Source organism: Benincasa hispida, chromosome 10, assembly GCF_009727055.1.
Source record: "Benincasa hispida cultivar B227 chromosome 10, ASM972705v1, whole genome shotgun sequence".
NCBI lineage: Eukaryota > Viridiplantae > Streptophyta > Magnoliopsida > Cucurbitales > Cucurbitaceae > Benincasa > Benincasa hispida.
In genome coordinates, this window is record NC_052358.1 from 7,052,107 (window position 1) to 7,073,170 (window position 21,064).

The following is a 21,064-nucleotide window of genomic DNA, read 5'->3' on the forward strand; positions in this document are numbered from 1 at the left end:
ATTCTAAATTATTGATTTTAATTTTTAATTTCATTTAATTATAAATTTTATGAAAGAAATGAAATAAATTAAAACCAATCATTGCATGTGAAAACATATTTAGATAAATTATAACAATTATAAAATAATCTAAAGTAGTGATATGCTTCATGCAATTCCATTTCATTACTTAACATACATAACACTTATATAATAAAATAATGAAATAATTAATAACATACATCCATCCATACATTCAAACTATATATCATAACTCTTATAATATAAATGATGCATGACTATGTTATTAATGCATGCAAACATATATTATAATACTTATATTATATAATGCATGAACATGCTATAAAATTAAATTATGCAGCTATATATTATGACATTTATAATATAAATGATGTATAAATAATACATACCTATGGTGGGATTCTACTATATGATATTCATTATGACATATATAAATAATAATAAACTATATATCAAATATATAATTTAAACAACAATTATTGGACTGGGATTGGACTCCTAAGGCAATTAATTAAATTAATATAACTATTATGTTAATTTAACTAATTAAAAGTAACTACTACATAATTAATAGCCAACCGATTCTAAATAGGTGAATCGATTCTTGAACTGCATAAACCGGACTGCTCAGTACCCAAAACGACCATGAACGGCTCAAACCAAGCGAACCAATTGAGCCACGAGCCGAACCACGAACTAATTTATTCTTTCCATCTCAGAGCATTGTAACACGGTGACCTAGCGTTGCAACACCATGGAAAGAACATTCCATTCGCCCTCCACAATGTTGTAATGCTATGACACAACGTTGCAATGCTATTGTACAGTAGCCACTATACAGTTGCAAATTCCGTTGAATCTTCTCCGATTTTGGCCTCGTTTTCTCTAGAAAAACTCTGAAATGATCATGAACGACTCAAAACTTTCAAATTACATACTCTATTGCAATTTATGTCCAAAAACTAAAGGCTCTTACAAACCAAGTTGTAAAATAAAGCGATAAATCTAAGGTCCAATCCTGAAATTATCCATAATTGTAAACCATCATCATTTCAAACACATTCATGATATGAAATATTTCACAGAATGCATACCCATCATTAATCTATAAATCAATCTTGGAAAAAAAAATTGGGACCAAAACCACCACTCTGATACCAATTGAAGGAACAATGAAGTTCTGCAGCGAAAGCGGGGATCGATCTCAATTTTTAATTTTATACAAAACAGAAATTTACAGAACCAAAATATGTATTATGTCAACTGATTTACAGCTTGCTGAGAGAAGGAAAAAGAATTAGGGTTTAGAAATCACTAGGAATTAGGGTTTAGAAATCACTTACCCTTGAAGAACTCACAGCTTTCACGAAATCCCCTCTCCAATAACGATCAGCCACGAACAATAAAAATCACGAACAATTACAACCACGAACGGTAAAACCTAGGGGCACCACCACAAAAATTACCTTTGTATTCTCCATAGGGTCTGAAAATCACAGGAGGTGTGGGCTCTGTGATTTTGGAATAGAGACTCTACTAAAGACCGACTGCTGCACTCTTCGCACTACAAATATATTTCTGTGTCCATTGGATTTAACCAGTCAACAGTGCAATGACCCTTCACAAATTGCTCGTAAGTACAACTGGGCCAAAATTATTGTTTTTTTTCTTCTTATAGTTACATCTAACTTCTTAAGTACCACCGATCCCTCTAATGAACAATAAGTCATAGTTCAACTATGACCATACCCCTCTCGAGCCAAGAAAGGGTGTGGCGTTGAAGGAAATCAGATGTGAGGATTTTTATGAGCAACGGAATGATCGTTCAAAATTTCATTCGTATATGAATATTAATAATTACAATCAAGAAATGGAAACATACAGACTATGCACAAAATGAAATTACAGCATGTTTTACTATAAGATCAAGGGATAGAATTTTACATACCTTTGAAGACTCATCTTCAACACCCTTGATCATGAACGCTCAAACACTTTGATCGCAATACAACACAATCACAGTGACCACTAACTCAGCGATCTCCGAGATCACGAACACAGCAAACTCCAAGACCACAAACACAACGAATGCCTCCAATAAACCTTGACAATATCGAGTTAAGTACGACACCACCAAAATGGCTACCTTAGTATTCTCGGTGTAAGAATCCATAAGTGTGGGCTCTATGTGGACTTGGTTAGAGGACGAGACCGGAGAAAGAACAATCGTGTAAACGATTGAGTAAGTGGAAGATGACAAATATCTATTGTATAGACGATGCTCAATCATTTAACAGAAGCTATGCGATCGTTTAACAAAAGTTGTGCGATGTTTAGCTAATCGGCCAACTGAGTGACTATCGTATAGAAACACTCCACGATCGTCTAGTCTCTCTTCAGCTGTCATTTGGTAAATCTCATTTACTTGACAACCACTGTAGAACTTTCCGAGAATAGAATCTCTCACAAAAACATAACTAAAATTAGGAAAACATTTTTCCTTTTATCTCACGATTACCATGAAACCATCAATAATCTCCCACTCAATTGGTTATTAGAGAAAAAGAGATAATGATCCAAGAATTAATATTATTATAGATATATATGATAACCAGCTTACCATAGTATACTTATAACCTATAGTTTTAATATTTCATCTCATGAAAAATATAAACCATAGCTTCTTTTCTATTTCATGGTACTTAATGTAAATCTCATTTACATTAATCCTCCACTTGATGTACCTCATACACTACACAGATCATATCATATATAATCGAATTATCTCTTGCCAATTTGAATATTTCAAATCAACACCAAGAACTGATCCTCAACTTGAATCCATTGAGCTACCAAGGGGACCTTATGAACATGTAGCTCAAAACTCCAATGGTACGTGAATAACTGACAAAACTCTTTAGTCACGAGATTCACCATTCGTTAACTGTCAGACACTCTACTAAGGGCAACTGAACTCTCTTTACTACAGATATATTTTGTGTCCATATCAACCAATCAATAGTGTGATAACCCTTCACAGATTGCTCGTAAATATAGCTGGACCAATTTATCGTTTTGCCCCTGAAGTTACATCTAACTCCTTAAATACCACTGATCCCTCTAATGAAAATAATTCATAGTCTTACTATGATTAAGTCATCTCTTCCAAAGAGAAGTTGTGGCCACTATGTTCAAGACCCGAAATCAGCCTTTAAGGGAGCAATCTATCTACTTACCTCTGCTTCGGGAAAGAAGTGAATTTCATCTTGTGTAACTAAGTTACCAACTCCCAAATCAGACAAATCCCCAAAAAAGGTAGGCTTGTTAAGTTGACAATCTGGCCACTCTCACCCATACTAATCAAAGGACCGCTCTCAAAGACCGGAGTTCCCAAAACACTTAGGATTAAGGTCTTGTCACCTATGGTCGTTTAGGTGAGATGTAAGTCTCAAGTATCAACGACATTACATAAAGAGACTAGTCATCTCGTGGTCTGGTCTTATATAAACTCTTTGTATAGGACACCCCCGCTCGCATGTCTTCACATGAATGGTCAGGATCAACCATCTATAGTAGTTTACAATACTTGTAAACCTCTACAAAGCGAGCCGTATCCGTATTGTCACAAGGATCAGGTATCCCTCCTTAATCCTTATACTATAGAGCTTTTTAGGTTATCACTTAAGGAATGACCCATTTGTATATCTCATATACATGCTTAAGTTTTCATACAATAACCATGGAGTTTTTTTTATTGGATATGAGTAAATGCCAAATAAAACAACTCTTATTTTATTCATAACAATGTGTATAGTTTACAAACTACGGGACTCTGGGAGAATTAGGACACCAATCCCAACAGGCACTACATTGTTCAAGCCCCAGAATCAACCTTTAAGGGAGAAATTTATCTACTTACCCCGACATCTGAGAAGGAGCGATTTTCGTCTTATGTAACTATGTTCCCAACTCCCCAATCAAACGAATCTGAAAAATGGTAAGCTTATTGAGTCGGCAATCTGACCACTCTCACCCATACAGACCAAAGGACCGCCTTCATAGGCAAAAGTTCACAACTCACTTAGGATTCAGGTCATGTCACCTATGGTCATCTTGGTGAAATGTAAGTCTCTATTATGAATGGTGTTATATAAAGAGACTAGTCATTTCGTGGTCCGGTCTTATACAGACTCCTTTGTATAGAACACTCTCGCTCACATGTCTCTACACAAATGATCAGGATTAGATCATTAGTAGCACTTTACAACAATTATAACATCTATAAAGTTGGTCGTATTCGTAGTGTCACCAGGATAAGATATCCAGCCTTATCCATCTACTACAGATCATTTAGGTTATCATTTAAACATGATCCACCTATATGTCTCTACATACATGTTTAAGCTACAGATGATGTTAGTTTATTGGTTTTGTGGGTTAATAGTACTAAATGATAAATAAAATATCTCATATTTTATTAAATAAATAAATTGTTTATACATTACAATTACAAGCTATAAAACCCATGAGATTTAGGGTATCAATCCCAACAAATACAATATAGCCTAAAACTAATTTTACTAGATTTGATCTAGAATCAAACTATTTCCCTTATGATTGGAAAGGTGTAAAAGGACAAGAAATGGGGTCCAAAATTATGATAAAGGGCATAGCTTATATGCAACTGAAACAATTATTTACAAACAACTCAACTCCCCCATCATAAATTCCTGACCATGATTAAAAATTATTACATCTTTCTCCCACACATTCAAATATTTAAGGATTTTCTCCATTAATTTAATTAATTAACATATATAGTCTACGCAGATAAAAAAAATGTCGAATTCTCCATCTCATAATTGAATAAAAAAAATAGAATTTTTATCATTGATTTAACATAGAATCAAAATTGAAAGTCTTGTGTTGGAATCCTATAATTAATTTATTAATAAACTTAAATTTTTAAGTTAATCGATGATTTAGTGGAAGGTTTTGTTGAAGTGTCGGAAGAGGTTTGAGATGAGGTGTGAGAGAGAGGAAGGGTTTTTATTGAGATGTCATCTCAAAGTTTTAGGTCCAGAAAGAGGACTGTTAAAATAGGAAAATAGAACAGTTATAGTAGTTATTAGGGAAGAGGGGATTTTTGAAAGTAGAAATGAATGAGTGATTTAACACAACAGTAAAAAAAACAAAAAAGTAAAGTAAAAAAAATAAAAATAAAAATGCGATTCTTTTCTTTTCTTGTTAAATCTGTAGTCTTACATTTCCAGTGTGATGTCGCAGCACTAATAACCATCTGTCTGCCATTCAGACATGATGGATCCATCTTTCCCCTTCACCATGAAAGACATGATGTCGCAGTAATATTTTACTTTTACTTTACTTTTTCTTTTTTCTTTTCTTTTCTTTTTTTTTTCTATTTAAGATTCAAATATTATTAATTTTAATATTTATCTTCTGATTTTTCAAAATGTTCTGTTCGATATGTGAAATATGGGAAATCATGCAATTGGGAAACGTAGTTGAAGTATCGAATATCAAAACCCTTTTACAGCCTTTCATATTTCAAGACCAATTTGTAACCCTATTTCACTACATCAATTTCTATCACCCTTTTTTTTTTTATTAAAAAAAATTATTCAAATATTAAATTCTATCTAATCTATATTTTGTCTTATAAACCATGAATTATGAGTTTTATAACTTTTATTTTGGATTATATAGGTTTGTGATTTATAAGAGTACTTAGTGAATTATATAGTTTAATTTTTTATAGTGAAAAACTCATAGCCTTGAGTAAATCCATGGAAAGTTAAAAATAGAATAATGATTAAATGGGTTCTAAACTAATGATTTTTTTAGCTCAACAATGTGAAATTATATATATATACATATTGAAAAAAGTGAACAAGAAAAAAAAAGATTCTACAACTATAGTCCAATATATTTTAGGGTTGAATATTTGAATCATAGCTCTATTAATTGGTGAAGACATAATAATACCTTCAATCAAAATTTCAGAAGTTCAAATCTCTAATTTATAATTTACTATTTGCTAAATGAAATTATAAAATGATTAAAATTTAATCTAAAAAACTATTTGTCACCTATGGAATAACTAGTCTTTTTTTTCTTCTTTCAAGTGAATCTCTTATATATTAATATTTTTATAATTAATTAGAGTAACATTAACCATTATATAACAAACAAAAAAAATAATTAAAAGAAAATATAAAATATTTAAAATTAACTAAAAACACTTTTCACTGTTCTAAAAGTTGGGATGTTTCACATCCAAATTTGACCTTTATCCCATCTGATCATGTTGGTTGATGTCCTTTAGATGGAACTTAAATGGATTTAGTTCCCCACATCGATTCATTCCTTACTCCATTTTTTAGCTACCTTTTGCTTTTCTTCTTTGATTCACTCTTTTATTTTTCTAGGGGTGGGGGTATAATTTAACCTCTAAAGAACAACACAAGCCTTTTACATTATGTTCTAAGGGAGTGGAAAAAAGATAACTTTTAGATTCATATATAAATATACTTCTCTTCTTCCTCTCAACCAAATGAAACAGTTCTTATAATTTTCCTCATTATAAAAGCATAAGCAAAAAATTAAAAAAAATAAAAAATAAAAAAAAATTTAAGCATACCCACTTTTCAAGTTTTATTATTATTTTTTTAAAACTTCAATTCAAGTTGTTGAATAATTTTGTTAAATGTTTGGAAAGTCTTACATTAGTTAAAGAAAGAAAAAAAGATAAAAGTAAAAATATGAAAGCATTATAAATCAACCTTTTGATTAATGAAAAAGATATGCTTTTTTCCAAAGCAGATTTTGATGGCTTTAAAAGTTTTTATGGATACATTACTCCAAGAATATATAATTAATAGTTCCTATCTAACCACTTTCTCTTTGAGGTCTCCTAATTCCAAGATACTTTTTCTAACTTTTGCTCTGGACTGATGTGGAAATATGTATATCCAGAAATTTACCAATGAAATTTCGATATTGACCTGAAAAAAATTGTTTAAAATAATGTTTTTTAAAAGTCATTTTATTTATTTTTTATTATTATTATTTATAAAAACATGTTTTAAAATAAAAATAGTTATGTATTTAGTTATATTTTCTATAAATATTTCTATATATAAATTTATTTGTTTTTGTCATGTATTCAGAGTGTTCTATCAATGTCAAATTGATATAAAAAATTAATTATTAAATCCTATAATCAAACTTTTTCGTTTGTATTTTCTTTAGTATGTGATCGATCTAGAGTTGGTCATTGGAGATAATAGATGCATTTAGTCATTTAAACTTGTCATCAAAGATCGTCATTGTCGGAATTGGTTCCAGAAGGAGGTCGTCATATGTGGTTGTCGAAGATGGTCGCCAAAATTAGTTGGCAGAGGTGCGTCACCAACGATGGCAAAAAGTTTAGTCGAAGTAGTTTGTAAGGTGGTGGTCAACGGAGGATGATGGTAGCCGATGACACCAATGGTGGAATTGAGATAAATATTACTAAAGAAATTTTGATCATTTTATGTATTATATAAATTAAGAAGAGATTAACTATTAAACGCATTCAAAAATTCTTTTTCTTAAAAGTTGATTTTATGTGTTTCTCTTCAACAAACTTATTTCATAAATTCATTTTTTTTAAAAGTTATTTTGTATAGTTGTCAAACAATTTAAAATAATTTTTTTTTGTAAAAATCAACAAACACTTTGAAAAATTAAATCCAACATATATTTCCTTTATTGATTATAAAAATATAATATTTTTACGTGAAGAAATCTTATAGGAAACATGCAAAGGACAATAATCTACTATAATAATAAACTTGGCACAACAACGCCTTTTTCTTTTTTTCTTTTTGTTTTTCTGAATGGAGGCACAACAGCTTTAATTTAAACGAAAAATAATACACACATAGAGAGAGAACTAGTGAGAAAATTTCGATGTTAAATATGTTTACCGAAAATTTTTACAGATAAAAAGAAATATCAAATTATTTATAGAAATAGTAAAAAAAAAAAATTATTAGACGACACTTAGAATTCTTTCAACATTTATCACATAGTATTAGTGATAAATTTTTATCAGTATCTATCACTGATAAACGTTGATAGACTACTATTAACGTTTATCAAAGAAAATTAAAATTTGTTATTTTGTGTAAATAGTTTTCTTATTTTTCTATTTTTGAAAATCTCTCTATATTTAATAGCAAAAATGTATACATATGCCAGCCTAATTCTTGTATATAATTGGTAGATTTATTTTGTTTAGGCAGAAATAAAGGAACAATAAAGCCAGCACAAAACCCCTATGTTCAGAAAACAATCTTTCCAAAACATAGAACATTTTTGAAATGAAGCCAACTTTGCAAAATCATGAGCAAATATGTTCTCTCAAGTGATAGGACAAAATTGAATAGCGTTAATAATGTTTCAAACAAAAAGAATTTCGTCAATGAAGACTCCAATCTCAGCAAAAAAAAAATTGTTCAATCTTAAATTACTTATTTGTTAATTTTATATGTCACCTAATCCTTCACTTGTAAGAATTTGTCTTTATTAAAGCATATATTGAACTACAAGTTTAGTCCATAAATTTTTAAGTTTATGTCTGTTTGATTCCTAAAATTTAAAAAGTCTTTAATATGTCTTTTAACTTTTAATTTTGTATCTACAAGATTCCTAAAATATTCAAAATTCTTGCAATTAATTGTTCTATTAGATATGAAATTAAAAATTTTTAATTTATGTTTAATAAAACTCTAAACTTTGCTTTTTTTTTTTTTGTCTAATAAATTTGTGAACTTTAAAAATGTTAAATAATCTACGGATCTATTAGAATCAAAGATGAAAGCTTAAAGACCTATTAAACATTGTTTAAAGTTAAATATCATATTAGATACAAAATTAAAAATTTAGGAAGCGAAATAGATGTAGTACTCTTAAAAGTTCAGGCTAGGGACTAAACTTGTAATTCAAGATTTTTATAAGCTAATGTTTTCATAGTTGAAACATTTGACTACACACATGCAAGTTTGAAGTATGGGTAAAAAAAAGATGAAGAAGTATTATGTGTGGGGTTGGTTTGGATATTGATTTTTGCATCTGTTAATAGTTGGGTCCTATGAATTGAATCAGTCCATCCACTGTTGAAACATTGTTGAATCTAAAAAGGTTTCTTTTTCCTCTTCCCAATAAAGCTTTGGTTTGACAGAAAAGATTGGTTTTGGTTTTGGTTTTAGTTTTGGTTTTGCTTTCAATATCTTTTCTTGGATGAGAAAACAATCTCTCTCTTAGGTTTTGATTATATAAGTTACTTTAATTTCTTTATTCCAACTTTAAACCAAATACAATCAAATGAACCACACCAAAGTTGTGGGAGTAGACAGCTTCAATATCCCATGAATCTCTTCATAAACCATTATATTATTATGGTTACTTTGTTTTCAAGGAGCTGTGAAATCATGACCACATTAAAAAAAAAAGTCATTAAAATCTAAACCAATATTAGATATTTGAGTGTTTGGGAATCAAAGTGTAACTATGATTTTCATTTTGCATAATATAATTTCCGTTTTTTGAGAGAGAATTCATCATATTTTATTTAAATTATGTAGCTTATTCAAATGAATAAAATCCTATTGATCTGTAAGGGGGTAATTTTGAAATTATTAAAGACAATCACTTTTGTCATGTTCAAAATGTTAAATACAAATAAAGGCTCACACTAGAAAAAAAAAAAAAAAAAAAAAAAAAAGAAAAAAAAAAGGGATCTATAGTATATAAATGAAGACAATTAACTCTACTCTATGAAATTTTTAAAAGCAAAATTCTAAATAAATATTTTAAATGATTATAGAAAGGATTATTTCAAATATAACAAAATGAGTTAATTTATTTACAAATATAGAAAAATATCATTATCCATCGCCCTATAAAACCAAACTTTCATGTATGAAGGATTAAGGTAGTTTTCCAACAATTGCCTTTATTTTCCTCAAAGGAGAAAAAGGAAAAGAAAATTAAAGTTGACAAGAACGGAATCCTTCATGAGGTCTGTGCACATCTTTCGATTTGCACTTACTTTCCTTTGATACGCAAGCCCTGAGCCCATCTCAGCTCAAACTTGGACGTGTCTCAGGAAGGAATTTTAAAGAAATTGATCTCACCAGAAATAAATGTATCAGAAAATAGAAGAGAGGAAAGGAAATGATGGGGCCATCTAAACAAACCATAGATACGAGAATGAACACAGAATTGAGATCAAGTAAAAGAATTTGATTCATTTTTCACCTTCTGATGAGGTTAATAATTTCAATATTTTACACAGAATTAGCATTTTTATGGAAGAGGGCTGTATGCTTGTTGAGGCAAATGGCAGGTAACACAGAAATGGTAATCCTTGATTCCCCAATCTTCTTCTTTTCCAGTAAATTTACAGCACAGAAATGGCAAGGAACAGAAGAGACAGGTAGCTACAAGCTCAAATCCTCCGGCAAGCTGATTTCCAGAAAATAAAGGCTGCAAAAACCAGTGAGATTGTGACATTAGATGGATTTAATCAAGTACAAAGAAATAAGGCAGCAAACTATTGAAAGAGCTAAATGCATGCCAAACCATCAGTTTCTCATCCGTTTTCATTTTATCATCCCTTAATGACTGAACAAGATTCAAGCCTTAGCAAATGGAAGCTCGTAACTACTTCAAGTATGTTTTTTCACAAAATTATTCAACTTCAGACAATAACTTAGGTGATCCCCCTTGTTAAAAAACTTTCGTTTTTTTTACTACTTTGGCTCCCATTTTCCTTCTTCCCCGGAGGCAGGGTGCTCAAGAGTAGAATTGAAGCAGTGACCATTGGCATTGAAACAGAAAACATGGTAGAAATTAATAGCAATCAGGAAAATAATGAAGTTAAAGTCGATTCACTTTCACTTCAGCAAGGAGCAAAGTGTTAAGTTGTTTTCATCAGTTAAAATTTTAATGGATACCAGAGCGGATGATCTTGAATATAACTACATAAAAATCTGTGAATTTAGATGGAAAATTTAGTTTAAAATAAAGGAAAAGAAAAAGGGTCACGCATTATAAGATGGTTGGCTACTTTTTCCCATGTTTTCTTACCTTGCCGACATACAAGCCATTCCTAAGAAGACTACCTTCACAGCTTGCTTTTGTCCAGCATAATCAAATGCCAAAGGCAGCATTTCATGCAAAGTTAGAAAGGCCATTACTCCGCCAACTGAAACAAGAAATACATAGAATAGAACTATGTCAAAAAGAATTTAAGATGTGTTCCTTCAATTTCTAATCCAAATATTCTGTTTTTCCATACCAGATCCTAGTAGACCTTCAAGAATCTCAGGACTCAAACTGCTTGGAAATAAGTAGGCTGTGGACAAAATGCATTTAAATATCAATCATTTACATATGTCCTCAAGAGATTAGTTATAAACGTACAAGTCTCAAGTTAAATTCCATATCACAAACCTTAATGGCCAAAATTGCAGTTAATCCCACAAATCTGCCAGTATTATCAATGCATTTGGTCGAAATATTTCATACTTAAGGCAGGAATAATATCACTATCTAACATTGATTGAATATAGTAATGCATGAATAGCACTTTGAAATCCAGCGCACATTTTCAGTCAAAGAACATCTAGATTCGGTGTCTGTTTAAAGTAGCTGGACTTACCTACGATTATAACACCAAGGGGCTCAGCAAAGCCAGAGAGAGTAGCCAACTTGAATGCCTGCCATTTGCTGAGCACAAAAAAATGACAATAAATTTACCATATTCAATCCTTTAAATGGGATAAGGTGAAAATCTTAACAAGTGACCTTTTTTCTAGGGGTAACGACTACTGCTTGAATTTAAAATATTTAGAGCAAAAAATTCATAGGTAACCAACAACAAAATTGAACCCATCCTCTAAAAAGAGTCTAAAACTTATCGTTTGATTGAGGAATATATTGGAAAATTAGTCGGTCGACAGCACATTTCATACGAGAGAAAATGATTAACTAAAGCATGAGGCACTGACTTTACTCCATTACATAAGATAAACTGAAATTATCCACTAACCTCTGTGTAGCAAAATAAACAGGAAGCGCAACAGCTACACCCTGCATAATAATACAAGAGTCAAGACCTAACGTCGATCATTTCCATGCAACATTTCCCATAGTAAATTTTTATTCCACTAGCGTTAACCAATATGTTAAAGTGCTGATTTCCCATCAACATAACCTATCAGCTTAGGCTTTTGGGGTGATTGGTGATTTAACATAGTATCGGAGCAGAAGTTCTGAGTTTGTAAAGTCATTATTCCCCATTTAATATTGAATTCCACTTATTGGGCCTTCAATAAGTTTTCAAATCCACAAGTGAGGGGAGTGTTGGAGCGTTGATTTCCCAATACCATAACTCTTAAGCTTTTTGGTTAATTGGTGTAACACGATATTTACAGTTAAGACACCTAAAACAAACATTTCTACGCACCTTTTGCATTCTTATTAATTTAAGGAGATAGAAGGTCCAAAACTAAGAGGGAAAGATTTGGAGGGGAAAAAAAAAGGTAGAACATTCATTGTTAAGACCAATAAATTTAATATTAATCATCACATAAATGTTAGAGAACAATCACCAACCAGTGATGCAATACCCAAAGTTAAGGAAAATTTAATTTTTTTTTTTAAAAAAAAAGAAAAGAAGAAAAAAGAAGTCTGTTAAGGTTGGTTTTTAAATTTATGACTTCTTTATAGAGCTTTTGGAACCAGATAATCTTAGATCTACATCTACTCCACTCCGTGTATGTCATTATTATTTATTCAAAGACTATCTGGTTACATACACCGTCAGATTATCAATCCATATAACCATTGAAGAAAGATGCTAAATATGATATGGACACCTACTTCCAGAGAAAAGCATAAATGTTGGCTATGTAACAAGAAAATAAATACCTCTGGTATGTTGTGCAAGGCGATGGCTAAGGCTAAGTTCAGACCAACACGAAGACCCTACATAACATTAAAAAGAAACTTGGTTGGTATCAGCAAATATAAGCAATATGGCTCAGAATAACCAAAAATGAAAAGATCACCAATGAATTCCCAGTGGATCTTCCTTTTCAAATTTCCAAATCAACGAAGAATGAAAGTTGTAAAACTAATATACACTGATAACTAAGTTTAACATAATTTCATTGGCTGTAAAATAAATAATTGAAAATATTGTTTTCAACATCGTTGTTCGGATGGAAACTAATATACATTGATAACTAAGCTTATTTACTGTGAGTTAATGTTGTTGCTATCAAGGGCATGCTTTATGAGATTTGGATGGAAAGAAGTCATCACATTTTTCAGCATTCTTCTCAAACTTCTACCCTTTTTGACTCGGCTTGGCTCAATTCATCTTCAAGGTGTTTTTTCTCCAAGAAGTTTGAAGGATTTCCAATTCAAGATATCTATTGTGATTGCCTTGCTTTAATTACACCTTTATAATTTCGTATCTTTTTAAGTTTCTTGTTTTTCTTCATCATTGTTGTAATTTGATTTATGTTCTTAGTTGTATAGGAGCATTAATCTCCTTTCATTTTCTTAATGAAAATTTTCATATTCTTTTCTTAAAAAAAGCAGACTTGTTTGGAGTATATGTAGGAAAACATTAGGTATACTATGAAAATATTAGAAGCGCATATAGTAGGAGTTGGTTAGCACAGGGTTATAAATAGGGTGAATTAGATGGTTTGGGGATGGGTAGAATTTGTAAGCATTATTTTGAGGGAGTCCACGCATCTCAAAATGCTTGGGTATTATAACACATGACACATTAAGAAAAAATGGGCAAATAGCAACCTGACAGATAAGAAAGTAGGCTCCTTGTTCATGTCATATGCTTCTGATACAAATGAATAAGCAACACTCCAACATTAAAGCATTTACAGTTTTCTTAAGAAGAAAATAATACCTTGGAATTTATTATTTGAGTTTCTTTAAAATAAGATCAAACTACATTATCTTATTTGAATTAAAGAAGGGATATACTGACGTATACCTTAATTGATCCAAGAAAAACAGCCATCCCTTCTGGAAAATTATGTAAGCTTATTCCTGCATTTCATTAGACTAAATTAACGATGTTCTTACTTTTCAGGATGTGTGGTTCAATGGTGAAAGTAAATTATTCAACAGCATTAGTATTTGCCTAAGCACTCAACTAGCTTGACCATCAGGTTTAAAGAAACCTAGGCATATCTTGGACAAATTGATAGAGAACATAAACTTATACCATTTCAACATGACAGTTGTACGCGTACCTATTGCTGTTATTATCCCACTGAACAGAACCTGACGGCGGTGCTTTTTCATAATATCCTTGCCCCCTTCATCCTTGTCCTATTATCCAATATAGAGTCAAACTCTAGAGATAAAATTAATGTTACTCCTTTTGAGAATGCTTTACTGTGCACAGAAAGTGATTTTAGATGAGAATGAATCCCAACCTTCTTACGTTTGGTATCTGAAACAGGGCCAAGTGTGGGTTCTGGGATAAAGTGAGCAACAAAAGCAAAGAAGATTACACCTGCAAAAAACTGCAGTGCGGATAACAAGACACTTACATATAATAGTTGAAATCATTCAACAAAGGCTCATGACACATATTGGATGAAACGATCAATAATTATTTACCCAAAGATTTCCTTTCAAGAATCCAATTGAGTTAATAGCATTATGAGCTAAATCCATGAACGAAATGCTCAACATTAAGCCTGCAGCAAAGCCCTGCAAACCAGACTTGGTAATTTAGACTAATCCATGTAGTAGAACTGACTTTAACATTAAGTTAACAGGCAGCCACATAGTAAGAAACTGATGTATTTAACCACTCCTCATTGCAAGAATTTTGACTATTTTAAACTTAAGAAGTCAATACTATATAGCAGTAGTGACCCATAATATAAACTTGAGCTACTTAAATTCATCCTAAATTACTACTGTTAGAAAGTGTTGGAGTTCAAGTTGAATTCAATCTCGGACATTATTCCATTCCTTCAAAGATGGGTAAACGCAAGAGGAAAGAAGAAGAAAAAGCACAGTTTCCACCTTTTTTTAAAGATAAGGTGACCTCTTTCTTCTTCTTTTTTTTAAAATTTTAATTTTACATATTCTTTCTTTCCTTTTTTTTCCTTCTCTTTCTTTTTCTATTTTAACATTTTCTAAAGAGACTGAGATAGAATCCACATGGTCCCCACATAAGCACAGGGAGCTGTAAGGAATGATAAAACCGTATAGGAACCATAAGGTAAGGGTGAAATTTGTTTTCAATTTTCATTGATCACAAAGTAAAAATAACAAATAAGAAAACAGTTAGCCTTTCATCACCACCAATGAACAATATTAAAGTATTCAATTTATGCTACAAAGCTAGCCCCCGTCCCCAAAAGAACCAAAAAAGGAAACCTCCAAGCATCACCTGTAGAAGACCGAGCATCTTCAAATTTGGAGCCCCGCTAAGAATCACTAGAAGTGCACCTGTTCCAAATGTTATGAACAGAAATGCGTGCTTAAATGCTAATTGACCAGAAGTAATAAGCAGGTGTAGAGGCTCAATAGGGACACTGGGCCATTAAAAATTGTAAATAACTAAGTTCCAAACCCCACCCCAGAGGGAGAGGATAAGAGACCATGCTGATTCTTCTTTGTGAAATTAAGCATGGATAATGGAGAGTTGAAGTAGTATCGATTGTGTGCAATAGGACATAAGGACGCATAAAACTAATTTCACACAAGGTAACAAAAGAAGTTGTGGAAAGAAAAGTACAAGTCAATCATACGAGACCAATGAATTAATTCAACATATAAATCCGTGAGAATATGACTTTGAACTTTGAAGTGCTCTTCTCTACGTGAATGGGCACTGTAGCCATTGAAAAAAGAAAACGGGGGAACTCGGTTATCAGTAATGAAGAAAATGGTTTTCAAGTCAAAACTAGAAAATTATCATCTGGAAAAGCACGGCAGTAAAAATTTCCCACGATTCTCAAAAGCCCATCGACTTCAAAACCTCATAACCAGATAGATATACTCCAACCATATAACAATCAAGATTTTGAGACTGAAAATACTAGATGAAGCACAATCATAACTAATTTGCCAAACATCAACTTCCTGACATATAATCAAAGAAACATTTCACATTAAATTTGGCCTCAAGACCCAATTAACAAATACTTCAAAACATAACCAAAGATGATCAAGAATGAAGAACAAAAGGTACAAACTAAGTACGCAGTGAGGTCTGAAAAGAACCCATGAGATAATTCTGAATTGGAAGCAGACCCACATAGCATATTACGAGAATAAGCTTGACTAACCTAGAGATGTACTGAATCCACCCACAAGCGAAAGTGCCAGAGCTACCAACACCTGAGAAGCCATGGAGGTCTTGTAGAGTTGTATCCCGGATTCAAAGGCGTCGGTAATTACAGCAATGAACCCCCGAAAAGATTCGAGGGCTTTCAAAACTTCAAAATTCAGAGAAAATTGGGGGAAAAACGCTAACAATAGAGAGAAATGTTGAAGAGATATTACGCGCGCAACTGAGGGAGGGTGACTAAATTCTGCAAGCAGCGTGGAACTTGCCGCCGTTATTGAAGCAAATATATAATAAATGGATTAAAAAACTTCTTTTTCTTCATCTTCTTTAGAGCGAAATGGATTAGAGGGATTTGGAGAGAATATTTACGGCGAAAGGAAGAGATGGTTTAGGAAAGTGGTCCAAGAAAGTTGGGCACTTTTTTTTTGTTTTTTTCGTTCCGGTTTCGGCTAACTTTCTGAATCGTCATTCCTGTTTATCTTACACACTGGTTTATCCTTAACTTATGCTTCTATTTCTTCTCTCTTGAGTTGTTCCTAAAACTTTATTATTATTTGTGTTTTATATCTTTTCAGTTAGGCTTTAAATTCAGTAATTACCTTTACCTCTCAAATTATGAAATTAAACCTTGCTGTTAATTTCATGTTGGTTCAAGTTTAGAGTTATTAGGATTTAATTAGTAAACTTAAATCATTAACAAATTATGGATTTATAGTTATTATGGGTGAAATTAGACTTAAAGAAAATAAGTCGAAGTCTTAAAGAAGGTTAGAAAGAAGAGGCTCGAAGTAGAAGTGAACACAAGTTTGAATAAACCTAAGCGTTTCATATCTATGTCAACTAATCACACTCGGTGCTCAATTAGATAATGAGGAAGCCATAATCAAGGCCAAAAGCTTGCATTAGTGCTTCGACAATTTTTTAGCCTAAGGATTCTTTTACAACTTTGATTCAATTGTGTTTGGCCCATTTGAAGGGAAAAACAATAAACCTTTTACAGGTGGTTTAGATACCTAGAAATTAAAGATGTTTGGGCATAGTAAGTTTGAGAATAAAATTAATGGGAATCCAGAATGATTGTGTTTGGTTGTGTCATGGGAATGTTATCAAAACTTTATGGGAATAAATTATTTTTGTATTTAATTTGTAAAATTAATCATGAAAACTCTATAAATTTTTAATAGACGGATTAATAAACAATAAATTCAATTCAAAGTTTTGAGAAAAATCAATTATTTAACAATCAAGTAATAATATTAATTAAATTATTGATTACAAGTATTTGTAAAATGAGAAATTTATAATTAAAGTTACTTGATTATATAATTTGATGGAATCAATTTGATAAATTTATTAATAAAACAACTAATTAATTCTAATTAATTAATGATAAACTAATTATAATTATTAAAAAGATAAATTCATATTTATTAATCATAACAATCATTAACTAACTATAAATATAATTAACTAATTAAGTGATAGATTCATTGCTTCGGATGTTTACAGTTTATTGAAAAATAAGTATAGATATCTATATGAAAGGTATATGTAAACTAATTTATTAAATTAAAATAAAAACCAAGTATATATTAAAAAAATTTAAAATATATTTATTTATTTTAATTAATTAATTAATTAAATAGGAATAGTTAAATTCATACCCTATAATTTAAAATAAAAAAAAAAATAAAGAAATGTATTATAAGAAGAGAGAGCAAGAATGAAGAAAACCCACATTTTTTTGAAATCATTCATAGATATAATAGATATATGAGAATAGCTTATTCCAATACTAAAACTACAAAACTTGCATCAAATAAGGGAATGTTTATCCCTCACCTATTTCCAACCTTATTCCTATTTCGATTCTCTCAATCAAAATGTCCTAAAACTCATATGAAGTTAAAGTTCTAAACCCTTGAAAATTCTAATATCCTGTGGAGAAACTTTTATGATTCATTTATTGCTTTCTTCTTACACTACTCTTCTCATCCTACCTCCACAATCCTCCTAATTCCATTTAAATCTAATTAATCATCTCATTATTTCTTTTTTATGTCTCCCACTCATTCATTCACATCCATCTCTCTTTAACCTTCCATCTCCCAGACTCTGACTTATTCACATTTCCCTTTTCTCTTTTAACTCTTCATTATCTCTCCCAATCCTTCAAATTCCTCTCAATCCCTAAAATCTTTCTGTCTAAATAAATCATTCACTTCTTTCATTCATATTCACAAAGTCACAATAAAAAGTTAATAGGTAGAAAAGAAACCACATCATTTTTTTTCCTTTCAATTTTCATTTTTGTCGTATCTTGTAACAACCCGATTTTGAGATAATTTTTTATTTAATTATCTTAAGTTATTTGGTTGTTATTTTGAGTTTTGAGGTTAAAATTTGATTTTGAAATTTTGGAAGGAATTAATTGAGATTTGGAAAAGAAAATTGACTAAATTTGGAATTTGAGGAATTGTTTTAGATAGGGAAAAGGAAAAGGAAAAGGAAAAGGAAAATGAAATATGAAAGAAAAAAGATGCTTTGGGAGTGTGAGATACGCGGACGGGGAGTACGCCTGTCTCTTATACACATCTAGATGTGTATAAGAGACAGATATATATGTGTGTGTGTGTGTGTGCGCGCGCGCGCGCCTTAGTTAACGTGGAAGAGAAAAAAAGAAGAAGGGAGTCTTCATCCTCTTCACGCTTGAGTCTAGCAGCCAGACGTCTTCTCCTAATTGTTTGAATAGGTCCAATCGTCTCGCCTCATCAGAGTTCTTCTGTCGTTGACTGTCGGTAGACGTCACGCCCGTTCGCGCGACCATCACATACATTGCCAACCAGTCGCGTCTCCCCTCGCTGCTACTTATGCTCGCCGATTTCGTTCGTCATCCCATTCACTACAAGAAAATGACCCTTTTTTTGATGCTCCAAATCGTCGAGAAATGCTAAAAAATGTGTCGGGAGTTAAACTCCCTATGACATTCTTGTCGTCGAGAGTTTGGTCAGGAGATGTTTGTCGGGAGTACAAATCCCGACGTGCAAACATATACCGTTGGGAGTTTGAAGAAACTCTCGATGCCTATTATATCACATTGGGAGTTAGAAGCAACTCCTGACACCTGTTATACCACGTCGAAAGTTTGGTACTTCTAACACATGTATAGACGTCATTGGGAGTTCTTCGGGCTCCCGATGGCTCCAGTCGTCGGGAGATATACAAACTCCCGACGTTTTTCGTTAGGAGATAGTCATTTATTTTTTTATTTTTTTATTTTTTTAATTTGATCTTAAGCAAGTAGAAAATATTCACATAAGAAATAAAACAAACAAACAAAGTCCATAATACTCTTTATTAAAATAGACAAAAGTTGGCAAAATACATAGAAGAAATAGACAAAAGTTGGCAAAATACATAGAAGAAATAAACAAATAAAAGAAATATGTCTTCACAAATACATAAAAGAAAGAACATGAAAACGTCTCCAAAACATGATCTCAAACACAGCATCTCCAATAGCATTTCCAACCTTATCTCTAAACAACATCCTACAAGAAAATAAAAACCATAAGGTGAATCCTACAAATTCTACAAAACAAATTGTTGCGAAATTAACAATTAAAGAATACAAAAAAGGAACGTAGAGTAAGGAAGATTGACACACAGATATACGTGGTTCACTAACAGTGTGTTAGCTACGTCCACGGGCAGAGGGAGAACAATATTATTTCGAGAGAATGTTTTCAGAATTACATAAAAAATGATGCCTCGAATAGATTCAACTTTGGAAGATCCCTCATACTAGGTTGTTCGAAGCGCCAGCAAACAGATTCAAGGCATTTAAAAAAATCTCCACCTTGACTTGAATTCTCTCCCAGATAATAGATGTACCAAATGCAACACAAATCAATATTGCCAGACATACCCAGACTTCTCCCTCATGCCTCAAAGTGTCCCACAAAGGGGACCACTAACAATTCAAAACATTTAACAAGTCCAAACAATGTTGGAACTGGCCTTATAGAACCAGTTTGGTGAACATATCAGTAGGGTTATCAGCAGGACCAATTTTCATTACTTTAACTCTCTGCTCACCTCTTAAGAAGTGATATCTTACAGCTATGTGCTTAGTTCTCTCATGATGAACTTGATCCTTGGCTATGCATATTGCACTTAAACTATCACAATATACAATAGCTTGGTCATGATGCAAACCAAGATTACCAACTAACCCCCTCAGCCATATTCTCTCTTTAGCAGCTTCTATCAAGGCCATGTACTCTTCTTCAGTAGTAGACAAAGTAACTGTAGGCTGTAAGGTTGCCTTCCAACTAACAATAGATCCACCCAGAGTGAACGCATAGCCAGTCATAGACCTCTTACTGTCAACATCTCCAGCATAGTCAGAATCAGAATAACCAATCACCAATCACCAAACACTCTGTGCAATTCCCATAAACAAGACCAACATCAGATGTACCTTTAAAATAACGAAAAATTCTCTTAACAGCTTGCTAATGCTCCTTCCCAGGTTGACCTATGTACTTGCTGACAACACTAACAACATGGGCAAGATCAGGCCTAGTACAGACCATAACATACATCAAACTTCCCACTACA

At 31.9% G+C, this 21,064-nt stretch overlaps 1 protein-coding gene across 1 annotated transcript; it reads right to left on the bottom strand.

The window, feature by feature from the left end:
- Positions 1-10,311: 10,311 nt before the first annotated feature.
- On the bottom strand, positions 10,312-16,929 carry LOC120088643 (zinc transporter ZTP29). The gene is made up of 12 exons (XM_039046058.1): positions 16,440-16,929; positions 15,539-15,597; positions 14,755-14,847; positions 14,568-14,657; positions 14,382-14,460; positions 14,120-14,175; positions 13,024-13,080; positions 12,143-12,183; positions 11,753-11,820; positions 11,390-11,446; positions 11,179-11,296; positions 10,312-10,575 (listed from the first exon to the last, which is right to left on the bottom strand). Exons 1-12 carry the CDS (start codon positions 16,501-16,503, stop codon positions 10,530-10,532), a joined length of 828 nt encoding a protein of 275 aa, XP_038901986.1. The 5' UTR covers positions 16,504-16,929; the 3' UTR covers positions 10,312-10,529.
- Between the last annotated feature and the right edge of the window lie 4,135 nt (positions 16,930-21,064).

Excerpts from the sequence above, each read along its gene's own strand:
- LOC120088643 (XM_039046058.1), bottom strand. The coding sequence starts at position 16,503 with ATGGCTTCTCAGGTGTTGGTAGCTCTGGCACTTTCGCTTGTGGGTGGA. Across the intron at positions 14,848-15,538 it reads AGATGCTCGGTCTTCTACAG|GGCTTTGCTGCAGGCTTAAT; the intron begins GTGATGCTTGGA and ends TCTGGTTTGCAG. Across the intron at positions 11,447-11,752 it reads CCTTGGTGTTATAATCGTAG|CCTACTTATTTCCAAGCAGT; the intron begins GTAAGTCCAGCT and ends TTTTGTCCACAG.